The sequence below is a fragment of the Muntiacus reevesi genome, chromosome 5 (genome assembly GCF_963930625.1).
Source record: "Muntiacus reevesi chromosome 5, mMunRee1.1, whole genome shotgun sequence".
Lineage (NCBI taxonomy): Eukaryota > Metazoa > Chordata > Mammalia > Artiodactyla > Cervidae > Muntiacus > Muntiacus reevesi.
Window position 1 is genome coordinate 100,579,394 of NC_089253.1, and position 18,515 is coordinate 100,597,908.

Below are 18,515 nucleotides of genomic sequence, written 5' to 3' on the forward strand. Positions count from 1 at the left end.
TCTCATTCTAATGCTCTGCTGGAGTCAGGGTCACCTGCTTGGGTCCTCCCACTAAGGTGGGCACACCTCAGCCCTATGTGCTTATGAACCCCTTAGAGCCCAGTAAAGGAGACGATCCCGAAAGAAAAAAATACCGAGTAGAGGGAAGTCGGCTTTCTCTGGGAGCCACAGCAGCCGATGTCTGTTCCACGTGCGGAGCTCCGGCAGGCCTGGGTGATAGTGATGCCGGTTGTAATGGTCGTCGTAGGTGCTGATCAGATAGCGCTGTGAGGGCTCCTGGTGGTGGGTGATCAGGTGTTTGTACGGGAGCCCCTGGAAGGACAGACACAGTGCATGTGTCACCAGTCGGAGCGAGGCATCCCTCTGGCTGTGTCTGGAGGCAGAACCTGCCTGCTATGGAGTCTGTGGTGCAGATGGAGAGGGTCCCTGCTGTGGAGATGTGTCTGCCTGAGCCCTGGGGAGCACCAGTGGGAGACACACTTGTCTGCCCCACCCCAACACAGCTCACCTTCAAAGACACACCCCAGTTCGGCTGCAGTCAAGCCTCTGTATGAGGGGCCCCCAGCCAAGTCAACTCACCCTGAAAATGACTAAGGTGACACATTGAAATGAAAGTCAAGACCCCCAGCTGAACAGGAAGAGCCTGTGCTATCTCATTTCACACCCTCGTGATCTGAAATTACCCCCTTTGATTTGTCTTGAGTCTCATCCATCCAAGTGTCTATTTCCAAGGCAAGTGAATGATGCTATATGGTGAGCCTGACATCTGTACTTTCTATTTCCATCAGTTACTATGGGAAGAGTCAGAGAATGCTCCATAAATTGCCTTCTCCTGCAAAGGATTTAAGTCTCCCTCAGCTGGAAACTCAGCGAGTGATATCTTCGGTGGGGAAAAATTACAGGAAGAAGAAAGCCATGTTCTCCTGACACTGGGACATTTGCCTGAATCACTTCTTTTCCTAAGAAAATCCTCTTGGCCCTAAAAGGGAATCCTAGGGGCCTGGTCTGATTTACAGGTGAGGATAACATGGATTCCCAGGCTCCTCCTCTTGTCTGGAGCAGATGGGGAGGTCCATGTCTGCTATGTCTTAAATACACTGGCTGCACCCAGTATTTCAAATGATGGCTCTATAAACCAGTCAGATCACAATGCCAGAGGAAGTCAAGGGGGGTGTGCACAGACGTTAAGCCGGAGTTCCTAAGATCCGCGTCACCGGATCTGGATGTTTGGACTATATTTCCAAGGTCAGGGAAGCAAGTTCCCATCAACCAAGGGTTTCCATCAACCAAGGGGAGTTCTGAAGAGGCAACACAGCAGGGGAAGAAGAGAAGCCAGAAGGGATTTTCTTACTGTTTCTCTTGGTTTGGGGCACAATCCTGCCTTCTTGATCATGTACACAAGATTTTTGTTTCAGTCAGAAAACGTTGGCTTAAAAATCAGCATTCAGAAAATGAAGATTATGGCATCAGGTCCCATCACTTCAAGGCAAATAGATGAGAGAAAAGTGGAAGCAGTGACAGATTTTATTTTCTTGTGCTCTAAAATCACTGTGGATAATGACTGCAGCCATGAAATTTAAAGATACTTGCTCAATGAAAGGAAAACTATGACAAACCTAAACAGAGTATTAGAAAGCAGAGACATCACTTTGCTGACAAAGGTCCATATAGTCAAAGCTGTGGTTTTTCCAGTAGTCATGTATGGATGTGAAGGTTAGACCATAAAGAAGGCTGAGTTCTGAAGAACTGATGCTTTTGAATAGTGGTTCTGGAGAAGACTCTTGAGAGCAAGGATATCAAACCAGTCAATCTTAAAGGAAATCAACCCAAAATACACATTGGAAGGACTGATGCTGAAGCTGAAACTCCAATACTTTGGCCACCTGATGTGAAGAGCCCACTCATTGGAAGAGACCCTGATTCTGGCAAAGACTGAAAGCAAAAGGAGAAGAGGGTGGCAGAGGCTGAAATGGTTAGATAGCATCACTGACTCAATGGACGTGAATCTAAGCAAACTCCTGGAGATAGAGAAGGACAGGGAAGCCTGGTGTGCTGCAGTCTATGGGATCACAAAGAGTTGGACATATTTTAGCTACTGAGCAACAAGAACTGTTAGCTGACAATAGAGAGGACTGCCTTTGTTTTTTGCTTGTTTCTTATTGCTCGAGGTCTTCGTTGCTGTGCATTGGTTTTCTCTACCTGCAGCGAGAAAGGGCTACTCGTCGTTGCAGTGCACAGGCTTCTCTTTGCAGTGGCTTCCCTTGATGCAGAACATGGGCTGTAGAGCGTATTGCCTTCAGTAGTGACGGCATGAGGGCTCAGGAGTTGTGACATACAGGCTTAGGAGCCCCACGGCACGTGGAGCTTCCCGAATTCCAAGGATCTAATCTGTGTCCCCTGCACTGGCAGGCGGATTCTTATCCATTGTACCACCAGGGAAGTCTGAGACAGCTGCCTTTGAAAGAAGAGATTATCACTTACAATTCCTAAGAGAAGGGGTATGTCACATCTCACAGGGCCACATGGGAAGCACCAGGGTGAGCCAGGAGACAGAAGGAGTGAAGAGAGCATGGTCCAGAGGCTTCGTTCTGGTTTCTGTGAAATGAAAATATCTCCTGCCATATTAATTAACAGGAGATATCACAGCCATCAATGATTTCTGCCTTCCAAATGTAAATGAGGGCTCTCAAAAAGCTCTCAAAACTGTGATCCAGCAGATATTGCCACCACCACCACTTCCCCTCCCCAACCCCCACGGTGATTCCTGAGGAGTTCAGAGGAATGCAAGAAATACGGGAAACAAGAAAATAGGGTTGGCCCCAGATAGCTGAGGTACATATGAAAGGAATGGATTCAATGGGCCAAGGGGCTTGCATCTTCCCATACATAGAATGCTAAATTCCCTAACTTGATACTTGATCTCTGCTGTTCAGACTGCCTGCTCCCTTTGTAGCAAATTTGAATATAGCCTTACTTGCCTCCTGTTTGCTTGGAGCAATTTTCCCAGAGCTACTGAGATGCTGTATCCCGGGCTCAGAGTCCTAAACATTTCCACCAAATAAAATAACTCTTTACTTTCAGGTTGTGACATATTTTTTAGTTGACACTTCCAACAGAGTATAGGCAAGGCAGGGTGAGCAAATTTGAGAGGTGTAGGATTGCAAAGTTTCAATAATTCCAGGGTATCTCTGGTTGTCTGTGCCTGGCTCTGGAGTAGGGGATGGTAGCCTGGCATGCGAGTCTTAGATGAAAGAGGTGGTTGGAGGGATGGGCTGTGAATTGGTTAGTTAGAATCTGAAAGGCAGATGGCAGGCAAGTTGTGTATTATCCCCGGGAATTAGCCCTGGGAGGTAGAGCCTCGCCAGGATTAGCAAGGTGTCTAAAATACCAAAGTATCATAAAGTACAGAAAATTTAAAAACATGATTAATACATCTGCCAAGGGGAAAAAATAAGCAGGGTGACAATATACAGCCTTGGTGTACTCCTTTTCCTATTTGGAACCAGTCTGTAGTTTCATGCCCAGTTCTAACTGTTGCTTCCTGACCTGCATACAGATTTCTCAAGAGGCAGGTCAGGTGGCCTGGTATCCCCATCTCTTGGAGAATTTTCCACAGTTTGTTGTGATCCACATTGTCAAAGGCTTTGGCATAGTCAATAAAGCAGAAATAGATGTTTTTTCTGGGACTCTCTTGCTTTTTTAATGATCCAGTGGATGTTGGCAATTTGATCTCTGGTTCCTCTGCCTTTTCTAAAACCAGTTTGAACATCTGGAAGTTCACAGTTCACATACTGTTGAAGCCTGGCTTGGAGAATTTTGAGCATTACTTTGCTAGTGTGTGAGATGAGTGCAATTGTGTGGTAGTTTGAGCATTCTTTGACATTGCCTTTCTTAGGGATTGAAATGAAAACTGACCTTTTCCAATCTTGTGGCCACCGCTGAGTTTTCCAAATTTGCTGGCATATTGAGTGCAGCACTTTCACAGCATCCTCTTTTAGGATTTGAAACAGCTCAACTGGAATTCCATCACCTCCCCTAGCTTTGTTTGTAGTGATGCTTCCTAAGGCCCACTTGACTTCCCATTCCAGGATGTCTGGCTCTAGGTGAGTGATCACACCATCATGATTATCTGGGTCGTGAAGATCTTTTTTGTACAGTTCTTCTGTGTATTCTTGCCACCTTTTCTTAATATCTCCTACTTCTGTTAAGTCCATACCATTTCTGTCCTTTATTGAGCCCATCTTTGCATGAAATATTCCCTTGGTATCTCTAACTTTCTTGAAGAGATCTCTAGTCTTTCCCACTCTATTGTTTTCCTCTATTACTTTGCACTGACCCCTGAGGAAGGCTTTCTTATCTCTCCTTGCTATTCTTTGGAACTCCGTGTTCAAGTGGATATATCTTTCCTTTTCTCCTTTGCTTTTCACTTCTCTTCTTTTCACAGGTATTTGTTGAAAGGTCGGGTGTGTTGAGTCCTGCCCTGAAAAAGTGCCGCAGACAGGTTCCGGAGGCTGGCTAAACTTCCGGGGACCGACCCCCCCCTGCAGCCTGGTACTACCAGGAACGGACACAGAGCCCTTGGACACCCACCGCCGCTGTAGCCCGCGCTTTCTTCCTTATATAGAAGGACCTGACCTGGACGCCTGGCCTTGATATAAAACCTCTCCCCACCTCTCCTTCCTCGCAGACTCCCTTTGTCTCCTCACTCAACCGCTCCTCCCCGGGAGTTCTGCCCGAGAGCGACCGCCCAATAAAGGCCTTCACCACTGGTCCTTAGAGGTGGCTCTTTCTTCCCGCGGCATTTTCTAACATCTGGCGCCCAACGTGGGGCTCAAACCCACGACCCTGAGATTAAGAGTCTCATGCTCTACCGACTGAGCTAGCCGGGCCCAGGCGACAGACCAACCCCCCGGACGGCAGGATACGGGGTAAGTCCCTTCGGCTTTGGGGCCTGCCCTCCCTGGCGACCACCTCCTAGGGCCCCGTAACGGGTGCGCACTTACTGGGCCCTCCCGGTCACCAGCTGGTGGGGAGACGTCCCCAGCGGCTGAGTAGACCTCCGGCTCCGGCCTCCGGCTTCGGCCTTCCAGTCACCAGTTCGTGAGGGAGACGTCCCAAACAACTGAGTAGACCTCCGGCTCCAGCCTTCCCGGGCCCCTGCAGTCGTGAAGAAGACGTTCTCCACGACTACACGGACCTCCGGCTCCCCTTGACTCGTCCGAAGACGTTCGGACGGCGGGGGTTGCCTCCACGCCCTGTGGTCGCCATGGGATCGACAGCCTCCAAACCCGATCCCCAATACTCCACCCCCTTAGAGTGCCTGCTGGCTAACCTGCGGACCCTAAGACTAAAAGGATATATCCGCCCCAAGCAGCTCACCTTTCTGTGTTCACAGGCCTGGCCTCAATATTCCCTAGATAATGGCTCACAATGGCCAGCCGCAGGGACATTAGACTTTAACGTCCTCCGTGATTTAGATAATTACTGCCGGAGAACGGGAAAATGGTCTGAGGTCCCCTATGTCCAGGCCTTTTGGACGTTGCGCTCTCGCCCCACCCTGTGCACCACCTGCGCTCCTAGCCAGATCCTACTCACCATGGCCCCCCCGACTCCACCGTCCCGGGCCAACCCAACTACCCCCGCCTCTGAGTCCTCTGCTTTCTCCGTTCCCCCGGAAGATCTGGTGGCCCCTCCTCCCTATGCCTCTCCGGCTGTCCCCACCCCTTCCTCTCCGGCTGTCCCCACCCCTTCCTCTCCGGCTGTCCCCACCCCTTCCTCTCCAGTTCCCGCCCCCTCCCCCTCCGCTCCGGCCCCTTTTGTCCCTGCTCCCGCCCGCGAGATTCCACTGCCGGCCCCAGACCCTCCGGCCCCTTACCCTATCTTATACCCTCCCCTTTCCCCTGTCACTCCCTCCGCTTCTCCGGTTAGCTCCCACACTCGCTCCAAGGGCTATCTGGTAGCAGACGATGGTTCCCATAGCAACCCTCCAAGAGCCTCCCCTCCCCCTCCCCCAGCCCCGCTACTCCCTCTGCGGCAAGTAGCGGGAGCCGACGGCCTGGCCCAGGTTCACGTCCCCTTCTCTCTCCAAGACTTAGCACAGATTGAGGCCAAGCTGGGATCCTTTTCCTCCAACCCCACTCAGTACATTAAGCAGTTTACTAGTCTGACCCGCACCTACGCCTTAACATGGCAGGACGTATATGTCATCCTGGGGTCTACCACCACCCCCGAAGAGAGGCAGGCCATTTGGACGGCAGCCAGGGCGCAGGCTGAGCAGCGTCACTGCGCCAGCCCCTCCCCCGAGCGTCCCCCGGGAGCTCAGGCAGTTCCTGACACCGACCCTAATTGGAACTACCAGGAAGGGGGTGGCGGCCAGCTGCGGGTACGCTATATGATAGAGTGCATTCTCGATGGGATGGAAACGTCCTCTCATAAGGTTGTAAACCTCCTCAGACTAGATGAGGTGACTCAGGGGCCCGACGAAAACCCAGCCATGTTTCTTAATCGGCTGACTGAGGCCCTTGTTCAATACACTAGACTGTCCCCTGAGTCCCCCATTGGGGCAGCTACCTTGGCCAATCGTTTTATCTCCCAATCCGCACCTGACATCCGAAAAAAGCTGGCCAAGGCTGAGGACGGCCCTCAGACCCCTATTCGAGACCTGGTAAAAATGGCCTTTAAGGTTTACAATGCTCGTGAAGAAACTGCTGAGGCCAGTCGAAAGGCAAGGCTCAAGCAAAAGGCCGAATTTCAGGCGAGCCTCCTAAACCAGCAAACCCAGGCCTTGGTAGCGGCCCTGCGGCCGGCGGCGGGCTCGGGGCCCCGAAACCCCTCTCCGGGGGCCTGCTTCAAGTGCAGCCAAGAAGGACACTGGGCCAAGATGTGCCCCAATCCGCGGCCTCCTTCCAAGCCGTGCCCGTTGTGCAAACAGCGAGGACACTGGGCTAGCGACTGTCCCCAGGCCTCTCAGGCCCCGACCTCTAGGGGCCGGAGACCAGAGCGCCCCAGGGAGACTTCCTGCCCTCCTCCGGCCTTAGAGCTGCTGAGCTTCGACGATGACTGACGCCGCCCAGACTCGGGAACCCCGATAACCCAAGCCGAGCCCAGGGTAACGCTCCAGGTAGCGGGTAAGTCTATCAACTTTCTAGTTGATACGGGGGCTACCTATTCGGTCCTTCCCTCTTTCGGGGGCACTTTACGTCCTTCCCAGGTTTCGGTTATGGGCATTGACGGCCAACCCTCGTGTCCGCTCCAGACCCAACCACTATCCTGTCAATTAGATTCCTGCCTATTTACCCATTCCTTTCTGGTCATCCCCTCCTGCCCTACTCCTCTCTTGGGGAGAGATATTCTCGCTAAGCTAAAGGCCACTCTTCACCTAACTCCAGAATCGGCTCCCACGTCAGGGGCCTTCCTGATGCTACTTGTTGACCCTCCAACCTCTTCTGTTAATCCTGAGGTCTGGGACACCCGAGTCCCGGTGGTGGCCCGGCACCACCCTCCAGTCCTCATCCGGCTAAGGGACCCCACCTGTTTCCCAGCCCGGCCCCAGTTTCCTCTGTCTACCCATAACCTCAGGGGGCTAAAGCCCATCATCGACCGCCTCATGGGACAGGGTCTCCTGATCCCCACGACCTCCCCCTGTAACACGCCCATCCTCCCTGTTCGAAAGGCTTCAGGAGACTACCGGCTAGTGCAGGATCTCCGCCTGATCAATGTGGCGGTGGTCCCTGCCCATCCACTTGTTCCTAACCCCTACACCCTCCTTTCTTCCATACCTCCCGAAACCTCTCACTTCACCGTTATTGACCTCAAAGATGCCTTTTTTACCATCCCACTGCACCCCGACTGCCAATTCCTCTTTGCTTTCACCTGGACTGACCCCGACACCCAGCTGACCACACAACTCACATGGACCGTACTCCCTCAGGGGTTCAGAGACAGTCCCCATTACTTTGGGCAGGCTCTGTCCTGGGACCTGGCCAAATGCTCGCTCCGTCCTAGCACCCTTCTCCAATACGTAGACGACTTGCTCCTCTGCAGCCCCTCAGAAGAGACCTCCCGACGACATTCTGCGACTCTTCTTTATTTCCTCGGTTCTCAGGGCTACAGAGCCTCACAATCCAAAGCTCAACTGACTCAGACTTCTGTTGTCTATCTAGGCCTCCAAATCACCCCTACCACTAAGGCCCTGACAGCAGATCGGTGTAGCCTCCTCAGGTCCCTCTGCCCTCCGGCCAACGGAGACCAGATATTGTCCTTCTTGGGACTGACGGGATTCTTCCGACACTGGGTCCCAAATTACGCCACTCTGGCCAAACCCCTATATGCCGCCGCTAAAGAGACTCCCACGGGACCGCTGTCTTCCCCCACCGAAGTGGCTCAGGCCTTCCACGCTTTACGCTCAACCCTATTGGCTGCACCCCCTCTCCCAACTATCCCCACCATTTATACACTGATGAAAAGGGAGGGATAGCCTTTGGAGCCTTGGTGCAGCCGATTGGCCCTGAACTGCTGCCTATTGCTTACATATCCAAACAACTTGACCCCACAGCCAGGGGATGGTTCCCCTGCCTGCGGGCACTAGCAGCAGCGACAACATTGTACGCTGATGCTAAAAAGCTGATTCATGGTCAGCCCCCGACCATCTTCTCACCTCATCGCCTTGGTGATCTTCTAGCCTCTAGATTTCTATCTGACCTCAGCGAATCCAGGCTCCAGCAGTTTCACCTGGTATTTTTGGACAATCCGCAAGTTTCCGTGGGTCGCTCTCCACAATTAAACCCGCTTTCCTCATTGCCCTCCCTCCCCCTTTCCTCAAACCCCCCAGCCCACTCATGCCCAGAGGTCCTTGAGTCCCTTATGCAACCACCTCACAACCTGTTTTCCGAACCTCTACCAGATCCAGAGCTAACTTTGTTCGTCGATGGGAGCTCAAAGAGAGATCCCGACGGGAACCGAAGGGCGGCTTATGCTGTGGTAACCACCCGAGAAGTCCTGGAGGCTCAGCCCCTGCCAGCCGGGACGACCTCTCAGAAGGCTGAACTAACAGCCCTAACTAGAGCCTTACATTTAGCAAAAGGAAAAAGGGCCAATATTTACACAGACTCCAAATATGCCTTCTTGATTGCCCATTCTCACGCGGCAATCTGGAAAGAGCGGGGCTTCCTGACCACTAAAGGATCCCCCATCTGTAATGCCCCCCACATTACTCGACTGTTAGATGCCTTATCCCTGCCCAAAGAGGTCGCTATCATACACTGCAAGGGACACCGAAATACTCAAGATGCTGTCGCTCTGGGTAATAATATGGCAGACCAAGTGGCTCGACAAATCACCTTACAACAAGCCCCCGAGCCCTTGCTGGCTTTGAGATCCACCCTCAACCCAGATTATTCCAGCAAAGAAGCCAGAGCCTTGCTAGCACAGGAAGGGTCTCAGAGGCACCCGTCGGGATGGATATTACTCCATAATAAACCGGTGCTTCCCGAGCGCCAGGCTAAGGCCATAATATCCCAAATCCATAATACCCTCCACATCGGACCAAGGGCTCTCTTTTCCTTTCTCAGCCCTGTCTTTTCTCCCCTACATCTCAGACAGACCATATATGCTGTCCACCGCTCCTGCCTAACATGTGCTTCCACTTCTCCTCAAGGAGGACTCCGACCCCTACAAGAGACTCACCAGCTAAGGGGACATATGCCCGGGCAGGATTGGCAGATAGACTTCACCCACATGCCCAGACATCGAACCTACCGCTATCTGCTGGTCTTAGTAGACACCTTTTCAGGATGGGTCGAGGCCTTCCCCACGGCCCGAGAGACGGCAGCGGCGGTGGCAGAGGTCTTGACGACCCATCTCATTCCCAGATTTGGGTTGCCAAACTCTCTCCAGTCTGACAATGGGCCTGCATTCATCTCACAAATCTCCCAGCAGGTGGCTACGGCCCTGGGCATCGACTGGCATCTCCACATTCCCTATCGGCCCCAATAGTCAGGCAAGGTAGAGCGGGTGAACGGCATCATCAAGACGCACCTGACCAAGCTCGCCTCAGAACTGCGGCTGTCTTGGGTCGACCTCCTCCCTCTGGCGCTCACTCGCATTCGCACCACACCACACTCCAAAACAGGTTTGACCCCTTTTGAACTGCTCTACGGCAGGCCCTACCTCCTGACTCACCTCCCAGAGGGAGAGGCTCCCCCACTCGCGGGATACCTCCCCCTCTTCTCCCTCTTACGATCCTTGCTGAGAGAACACGCAGACCGGGTCCTGCCACAACCGACGGACGATGAAGGGTCGGCTCAGCCTCTGGCCCCGGGAGATCAGGTACTGCTAAAAGCTTTAAATCCCCGCCCGCTACAACCTCGCTGGACGGGGCCCCATACTGTAATCCTCACCACCCCCACGGCAGCCAAACTTCTGGGACACGAGCCCTGGTATCACCTAACCCGGCTCAAACGAGCTCCCCCGGGTCTCCCGGAGACAGGGGTGGCCGCAGCCCAGGCCCCTCCTCCCAATTACTCCTACCGCTCCACCCTCACGGGGACGACCAAACTGACTATCACCCGAACCCCTCTGTCGTCGATCCCAAAATAATTGAGAGACCACCTCCCGATATCCGATGCTGACCTGGCATCACCCGCTGTGGCTGCTAACAGTCACAACTCTGGCCATAATTTTTGCCATTGGATTAGCGGCCGCGGCCCCCCGCAATTGGTCCTCCACTCTTCGACTGTCCCTGGCCCTCACATATCTAGCCATCTGCTTCCTACTCCTGGGGTGCTATTCCCTTGGGACACCCTGACCTGGTTACCAACTCCATCCATACGAGACTCACAAGGCTGGTTGTCCGCCATACCCCTTCACCCCTACCTCAAAACAATGCGGGGCTCTCTGCTCTGGGTTACTCTGGGGGTATTGGGGGTCCTGCAAAAAGGGGGGCACACCAACCAAAACCCCCACCAGCCTTTTCAAGTCACCTGGATCTTAAAAAATGGAGAGACCTACGAAGAGCTAAACCAGACCACAGCCACCCAACCAAAAGATAAGTGGTGGCCGGACCTATACTTTAATCTTACAAAGTTAATCGAACAATCAGGATACTCCAAGTGTAGGGTCAGGTCCCTCGGGTTTTATGCCTGCCCGGGACACCAGCGGGGAGACATAAAGACCTGTGGGGGAATGGTGAGCCGCTACTGTAAATCCTGGGGCTGTGTCACTTCCAACGATGGGTACTGGAAGTGGTCGGTGACCAAGCCAGATCTGATCAATATGTCCTTCACGGGCCCTCTCCCGAAATCAGGTTGGCAGGGGCAACCCTCCAACCAAGGGCAATGTAGCGACCAGGTCCGATTATCATTTACACAGCAGGGACGGACTGAAAATAGATGGATTTCCGGGCTGTCCTGGGGGGTAGTGATATATGATACCTATGGCACGGGAAGCAATAGCGCAACGTTATATGTCCAGCAAGTCCTGCAACCCGCCCAGACCCCTGCTGTGGGGCCCAACCAAGTTATTTCACCCCCCAGCCCCTCACCACAAGGGACAGATGCCACGAAGGTTGTGACCTCACCTGCCCCTACCCCCTCTCTTCAGCTAACCCGGACAGACCCACTGGAAACACAAGAACCCCTGTGGGACTTGATCAAAGAAACCTACGGGGCCCTCAACCACTCCAATCCTAATGCAACCCAATCCTGCTGGCTTTGTTACACCTCACACCCACCTTACTACGAGGCTGTGGGCTTAAATGCCACCTACAACTTATCCTCTCTCTCCAACCCACCGCAGTGTTCTTGGGGAGATCGCAAGGTGGGCCTTACCATAAAAGAAGTATGGGGTTCGGGGACCTGCTTGGGCACGATTCCTACGGATAAACAAACCCTATGCGCCCAGACTGACAATGACACCAGTTTCATCAATAAGACATACGTCATACCCGAAATCGGGGGGTGGTGGGTATGCTCACAGACTGGGCTGACGCCCTGTCTCCATTTGGCTGTCTTTGACCAGAGCAGGGAATTCTGTGTCATGGTAGTGGTAGTACCCAAAATTACATACCACCCAGAAGAGGTCCTCTACAACTTTTGGGACCGAGACACCCCAGCTCCTAGGCATAAGAGGGAGCCCGTTACGGCTATTACCCTAGCAACGCTGTTCGCCCTGGGGGCAGCCGGAACGGGCATTGCTTCCCTCACCACGCAACATCAGGGCCTGATCACCCTGAGAGTCGCCATTGATGAAGACATTGCACGAATAGAAAAGTCTATGATGGCCTTAGAAAAATCCCTAACCTCTTTGTCAGAAGTGGTGTTACAAAACAGACGAGGCCTAGACCTGATCTTTTTACAACAAGGGGGCCTCTGTGCAGCCCTCAAGGAAGAGTGTTGCTTTTACGCAGACCATACAGGGGTAGTAAGAGAATCCATGGCCAAGGTAAGAGAAGGACTAGAGCGCAGAAAGAGGGAACGGGAAGCCCAGCAAGGTTGGTTCGGATCATGGTTCCAAAACTCCCCCTGGCTGTCCACCCTGCTCTCGACCTTAACGGGACCACTTATAATCCTCTTGTTGCTCTTAACTTTCGGGCCCTGTCTCTTAAATAGGCTCTTGGCCTTTATCAAACAACGGCTCAACACGGTCCAGCTGATGGTGTTGCGACAGCAGTACCAAGGGCTTCCAACAAACATTCCGTGACAAAATTAGCGGTAGACGCTCCCTGCCATCCCGGCCACACCCTACCCCTCGCCGCCCCCGTTCAGCAGGAAGAAGCCAGAGAGAACCGGCGCCCCTTGTCCTATAGCAAAAAGGCCGGGATGAAAGGTCGGGTGTGTTGAGTCCTGCCCTGAAAAAGTGCCGCAGACAGGTTCCGGAGGCTGGCTAAACTTCCGGGGACCGACCCCCCCCTGCAGCCTGGTACTACCAGGAACGGACACAGAGCCCTTGGACACCCACCGCCGCTGTAGCCCGCGCTTTCTTCCTTATATAGAAGGACCTGACCTGGACGCCTGGCCTTGATATAAAACCTCTCCCCACCTCTCCTTCCTCGCAGACTCCCTTTGTCTCCTCACTCACCCGCTCCTCCCCGGGAGTTCTGCCCGAGAGCGACCGCCCAATAAAGGCCTTCACCACTGGTCCTTAGAGGTGGCTCTTTCTTCCCGCGGCGTTTTCTAACATTTGTAAGGCCTCCTCAGACAGCCATTTTGCTTTTTTGCATTTCTTTTTCTTGGGGATGGTCTTGTTCCCTGTCTCCTGTACAATGTCACGAACCTCCGTCCATAGTTCATCAGGCACTCTGTCTATCAGATCTAATCCCTTGACTCTATTTCTCATTTCCACTGTATACCTGTAAAGGATTTGATTTAGGTCATACCTGAATGGTCTAGTGGTTTTCCCTGCTTTCTTCAATTTAAGTCTGAATTTGGCAATAAGAAGTTCATGATCTGAACCACAGTCAGCTCCCAGTCTTGTTTTAGCTGATTGTATAGAGCTTCTCCATCTTTGGCTGCAAAGAACTGGACATGGAATAACTGACTGGCTCCAAATAGCAAAAGGAGTACGTCAAGGCTGTATATTGTCACCCTGCTTATTTAACTTCTATGCAGAGTACATCATGAGAGACACTGGGATGGAAGAAGCACAAGCTGGAATCAAGATTGCCAGGAGAAATATCAATAACCTCAGATATGCATTGATGCCACCCTGATGGCAGAAAGCAATGAAGAACTAAAGTGCCTCTTGATGAAAGTGAAGGAGGAGAGTGAAAAGGTTGACTTAAAACTCAACATTCAGAAACCAAGATCATGGCAACTGGTCCCATGGCAAATATATGGGGAAACAGTGACAGATTTTATTTTTTTAGGTTCCAAAATCACTGCAGATGGTGACTGCAGTCACGAAATTAAAAGATGCTTACTCCTTGGAAGAAAAGTTATGACCAACCTAAACAGCATATTAAAAAGCAGAGACATTACTTTACCAACCATGGTCCGTCTAGTTAAGGCTCTGGTTTTTCCAGTAATCGTGTGTGGATATGAGAGTTGGACTCTAAAGAAAGCTGAGCGCCGAAGAATTGATGCTTTTGAACGGTGGTGTTAGAGAAGACTCTTCAGAGTCCCTTCAACTGCAAGGAGATCCAACCAGTCCATCCTAAAGGAAATCAGTTCTGAATATTCACTGGAAGGACTGATGCTGAAGCTGAAACTCCAATACTTTGGCCACCTGATGCAAAGAGTTGATTCATTGGAAAAGACTCTGATGCTGAGAAAGATTGAAGGCAGGAGGAGAAGGGGACAACAGAGAATGAGATGGTTGGATGGCATCACCAACTCAATGGACATGAGTTTGAGTAAACTCTGGGAGTTGATGATGGACAGGGAGGGCTGGTGTGCTGCAGTTCACGGGGTCACAAAGAGTTGGATACAACTGAGCGACTGGACTGACTAACTGAAGGGGATAAAAATCCCATTGATTCATGGCCTCTTTGAAAAGCTGAAGGGAGAAGAGTTAAGTGGGGTGGGAGATGGAAAAGCAGGCTGTGGCAGTGGGGGAGCACAGGATGAAGGACCCAGAAGAGCTGATAGAACTGAAGCAGCCATGTGAAAATGATGCTGTGTCCAGGCACACAAGCAGACTATTTGAACAGAGTCCCCAGGAATGAATGTCCCATTGCTTGATTCTATTTTGTGTGTGTGTTGGAGGGGATATCTTAATTTTAACCAGATTATATATGTGTGATTGATTATCCCTTTCATCAGAGTTTGTGATGGGGAAGCAAAGGTCTTTTAAAAAGGGCACCCGATGTGTATTGAGACCTAGGCCACATACCTCATGTACATTGATGGTTAGGCGCAGGGAGCCTCGGACTGTGGGTTCTAACTTTGACTTCTTTGTATTAAAATGCAACTGGGAATAAATCTACCATATGACTCAGCAATCCCACTACTGGGCATAAACCCTGAGAAAATCGCAATTCTAAAAGACACATGTACTCCCAATGTTCATTGCAACACTATTTGCAATAGCCAAAACATGGAAGCAGCCTAGTTGTCCATCAACAGATGGATGGATAAAGAAGATGTGGTACATATACAATGAAATATTACACTGCCATAAAAAAGAATGAATTTGAGTCAGTTCCAGTGAGGTGGATAAAACTAGAGCCTACTTTAGGGAGTAAAGTCAGAAAAAGAAAAACAAACATAATATATTAAAATATATATACAGAATCTAGAATATATATAACATGCACACATATATATAACAAATATATAGCATATGGGAAGATATACAACACATGTATAGCATATTAACACATATTTATGGGAGGGAGGTTCCAGAGAGAAGGACATATGTATACCTATGGCTGATTCATGTTGAGGTTTGACAGAAAACAACAAAATTCTGCAAAGCAATTATCCTTCAATTAACAAATAAATTTTTAAAAAATAAAGTAAAAAGTAAATATAACATATTAACACATATATATGGAATCTATAAAAATAGTATTAATGAGCCTATTTGCAGAGAAGGAATGGAGACACAGATATAGAGAATGGACTTGTGGACACAGTGGGGGAAGGAGAGGGTAGGACAAAAGAGAAAGTAGCATTGACTTATATACACTATCATGTGTTTTAAAATAGACAGCTGGTGGGAAGTTGCTATGTAACACAGGGAGCCCAGTCTGGCAATCTATGATGACCTAAAGAGGTAGGATGAGGGGATAGGAGGGATGCTCAAGAGGGAAGGAATATATGTACGATCATGGCTGATTCACATTGTTGTATGGCATAAACCAACACAACACTGTAAAAAATAAATAAATAAATAAAATAACTACAAAAATAAAATAAAATTGTATTTTTGTGTTCAGTGCACACTAATGCTAGTGGTTAGCAACCCCATGTACTGGTATGGACTCCAGGAATGCCAGTGGGCCAGGGATGCTAACACAGAACTGAAAATAACGACACTGTTTATCCTAACATGAATTTCCAGATGCAGAAGTTGTCATTGTTATTGTTCAGTCACTAAATTGTGTCCGACTCTTTGCTACCCCATGCACTGCAGCACACCAGGATTTCCTGTCCTTCACTACCTCCTGGAGTTTGCTCAAACTCATGTCCACTAAGTCAGTGATTCCATCCAGCCATCTCATCCTCTGCCACTCTCTTCTCCTTTTTCCTTCAATCTTTCCCAGCATCAGGGTCTTTTCCAGTGAGTCAGCTCTTCGCATCAGGTGGCCAAAGTATTGGAGATTCAGCATCAGTCCTTACTGTGAGTAATCAGGGTGGATTTCCTTTAGAATTGCCTCATTTGATCTCCTTGCAGTCCAAGGTAGATGAACAGTCAGCTCTGGCAGATGATAAAACAAGATCTAAGGAGGCTCCTTGCTTGACTGTTTGATTTGCTGACAAGCCCCTGCTCAGTGCCTTACCAACAAGCTACAGATTTTAGATGAGACACTCACCACTCTTGGGCACATTTTATCTGAAAATGAGGGTGTTGAGCTGGACAATCCCTTGGGTCCCTTCCAGTTCTAAAATGCTCCATCCTGGGAAATATCCATCCCTCACCCAGAATTTAAGCAGAGGTAAGGTTATGTGGGAGCCTGCCAGGCTACAGATCATGGGGTTGCATAAGAGTTAGACATGACTTAGTGACTGAACAACAGCAACAGCGATAGTGTTATGTGGGGTAGAGAAGTGAGGGGACAGACATCACCTCTATAAGCAACAGACTGACAGAAAAAGAACTTGGGGTAGCACCCAGAGTGTAGTGAGAAAAGGGCATACTTGTGCACCCAGTGGGTGAACAATTACAGGCTTATTCTCTCCAGGCTGAGCCTAGTGGGTGGCACCCACAAGGGTTGATGTAAGAGGAGGCTTTCTCTCCTATTTCTGTAAGGGCCAGGATTTCTGAGCTTCCAACACTCTCTCACCTAATTTAATAAATGTCTCAAGTGTGTGATCTTGAGCCTGGGAGGCAGGTTCTGAGGCTGCAGTGCCCTGTTCCCTGCTCTGGAGGCCTGGAACCCAACCACACTCACAAGTAGGCGCTCCACGAGTGAGAGCAAACTGAATGGCCCTTGACTTTTCATACGAAAGAACAGGATGCCTGGCCATCAGTGATATTATACAAACACTGTCTATGCAAACATCATCACTACTCACTTTTGGAGTGCCTTGTGTGATTCCTGACTACACTCCCCCTAACTCAACATCTACCTTTGTTTGTTTCACACATCCTTTGCCTACCTCCTGTTGGAAGGTTGTGGAAGGATGGGGAAAGTGGCCCAGAAAAAGTGCTGGGATACCCAGCGAGGGAAACACCATCCACTTGAGGTCAGGTGGACATCTGCCCACCCAGTGAATAAGGGTAAATGATATCAGCAGCCTCTCTGCACTGCACTTGGCTGGGTAGGGTATTAATGAGACCACTCCTGTGTCCCCAAGAGAGAACTGAGCCTAGAAAGAGTCTGGTTGTTTAGTGTCTCCTGAGCACTGGGAAGGGGCCAGGCAGGGTGTGGGGCCCTGAGCCCTCTTACCTCAACTCTCCTCTTGCTGTACCACTTGGAGATCTGGTCAGGTCTGTGGTCTGGGAATGGGACGTACTCATTTCTGTAAATGGTCTGGGGGGGGTTCTCAGTGGCTTTTGTGAACTGAAAAAAAAAAAAATGTTTTTTTCAGGACAGTTTCTGTGATGCCCCTTCTCAGACTTCTGCTGCATCCCCTCAGTTCCCAACCATTGGAAACTGGGCAGAGAAAGGGTAAATAGGCATCCTGCACAATGTGGGCTTGATTGTACCCCATCCCTTTCAGTACTTGAAAAGGAGTACATTCAGGGACTTGGCACGCCAGTCCAAGACCCCTGGGGAAAGCTGTTTGGTGTCACCTGGTCCCTCACGGTCTACACCTGTTCCCTTTCTCTCTTGTCACTCCCTGCCCCTCCTCTCTCCTGCTTGACTCTTCCCTTTCTTTTTCTTCTTTGTTTCTCAGTCTTCCCAACTCTATGCTTTCTTTCCCCTGAAAATGAGTGTTAGAAGCTCCGTTGTGTCCAACTCCTTGCAACCCCATGGACTGTAGCCCACCAGTCTCCTCTCTCCATGGAATTCTCTGGGCAAGAATACTGGAGTTGCCAGGGCCACCATGCCTTCCATGGTGTCCAGGGCTTTACCCAACTCATCCTGGGATGGCATTGGCCCATCTCAGTAGAGTGAGAACAGCCTCTGCACTGGTTTTGTGTCTACAAGAGACACTGGGCACCCTCAAGCTTCTCCTTGGGACTCACAGAAGAGGTGACCCAAGCCCTCTGGAGCCTCACCATCGCAATTGCAATAGAAGCCCAGAGAGAGAGTTTCTGTTGATGAGTGGGCTCGGAAGCTGACTGCTAGTAACACCAGAGAGGCATCCACAAGCCCTTTGAATTCCAACCACCAGTAACACCCTGTGCAGGATGCCTTATCTAAACAACAAACAAAACAAAAATACAAACCCGACCATAAGCAGACAGGA

At 50.6% G+C, this 18,515-nt stretch overlaps 1 protein-coding gene and 1 non-coding gene across 2 annotated transcripts in view; both read right to left on the bottom strand.

Moving 5' to 3' along the window:
- Positions 1–18,515, bottom strand: part of CFAP107 (cilia and flagella associated protein 107) — a 34,285-nt gene that overhangs the window by 1,574 nt on the left and 14,196 nt on the right. Inside the window, exons 2-3 of the mRNA XM_065935614.1 lie at positions 17,549–17,662; positions 135–312 (exon numbers count right to left, since the gene is read on the bottom strand). Coding sequence (XP_065791686.1) covers positions 135–312; positions 17,549–17,662 — 292 coding nt within the window. The remainder of the gene's footprint in view (positions 1–134; positions 313–17,548; positions 17,663–18,515) is intronic.
- On the bottom strand, positions 4,817–4,889 carry TRNAK-CUU (transfer RNA lysine (anticodon CUU)). The gene has a single exon. It is a non-coding gene; the product is annotated as a tRNA-Lys (tRNA).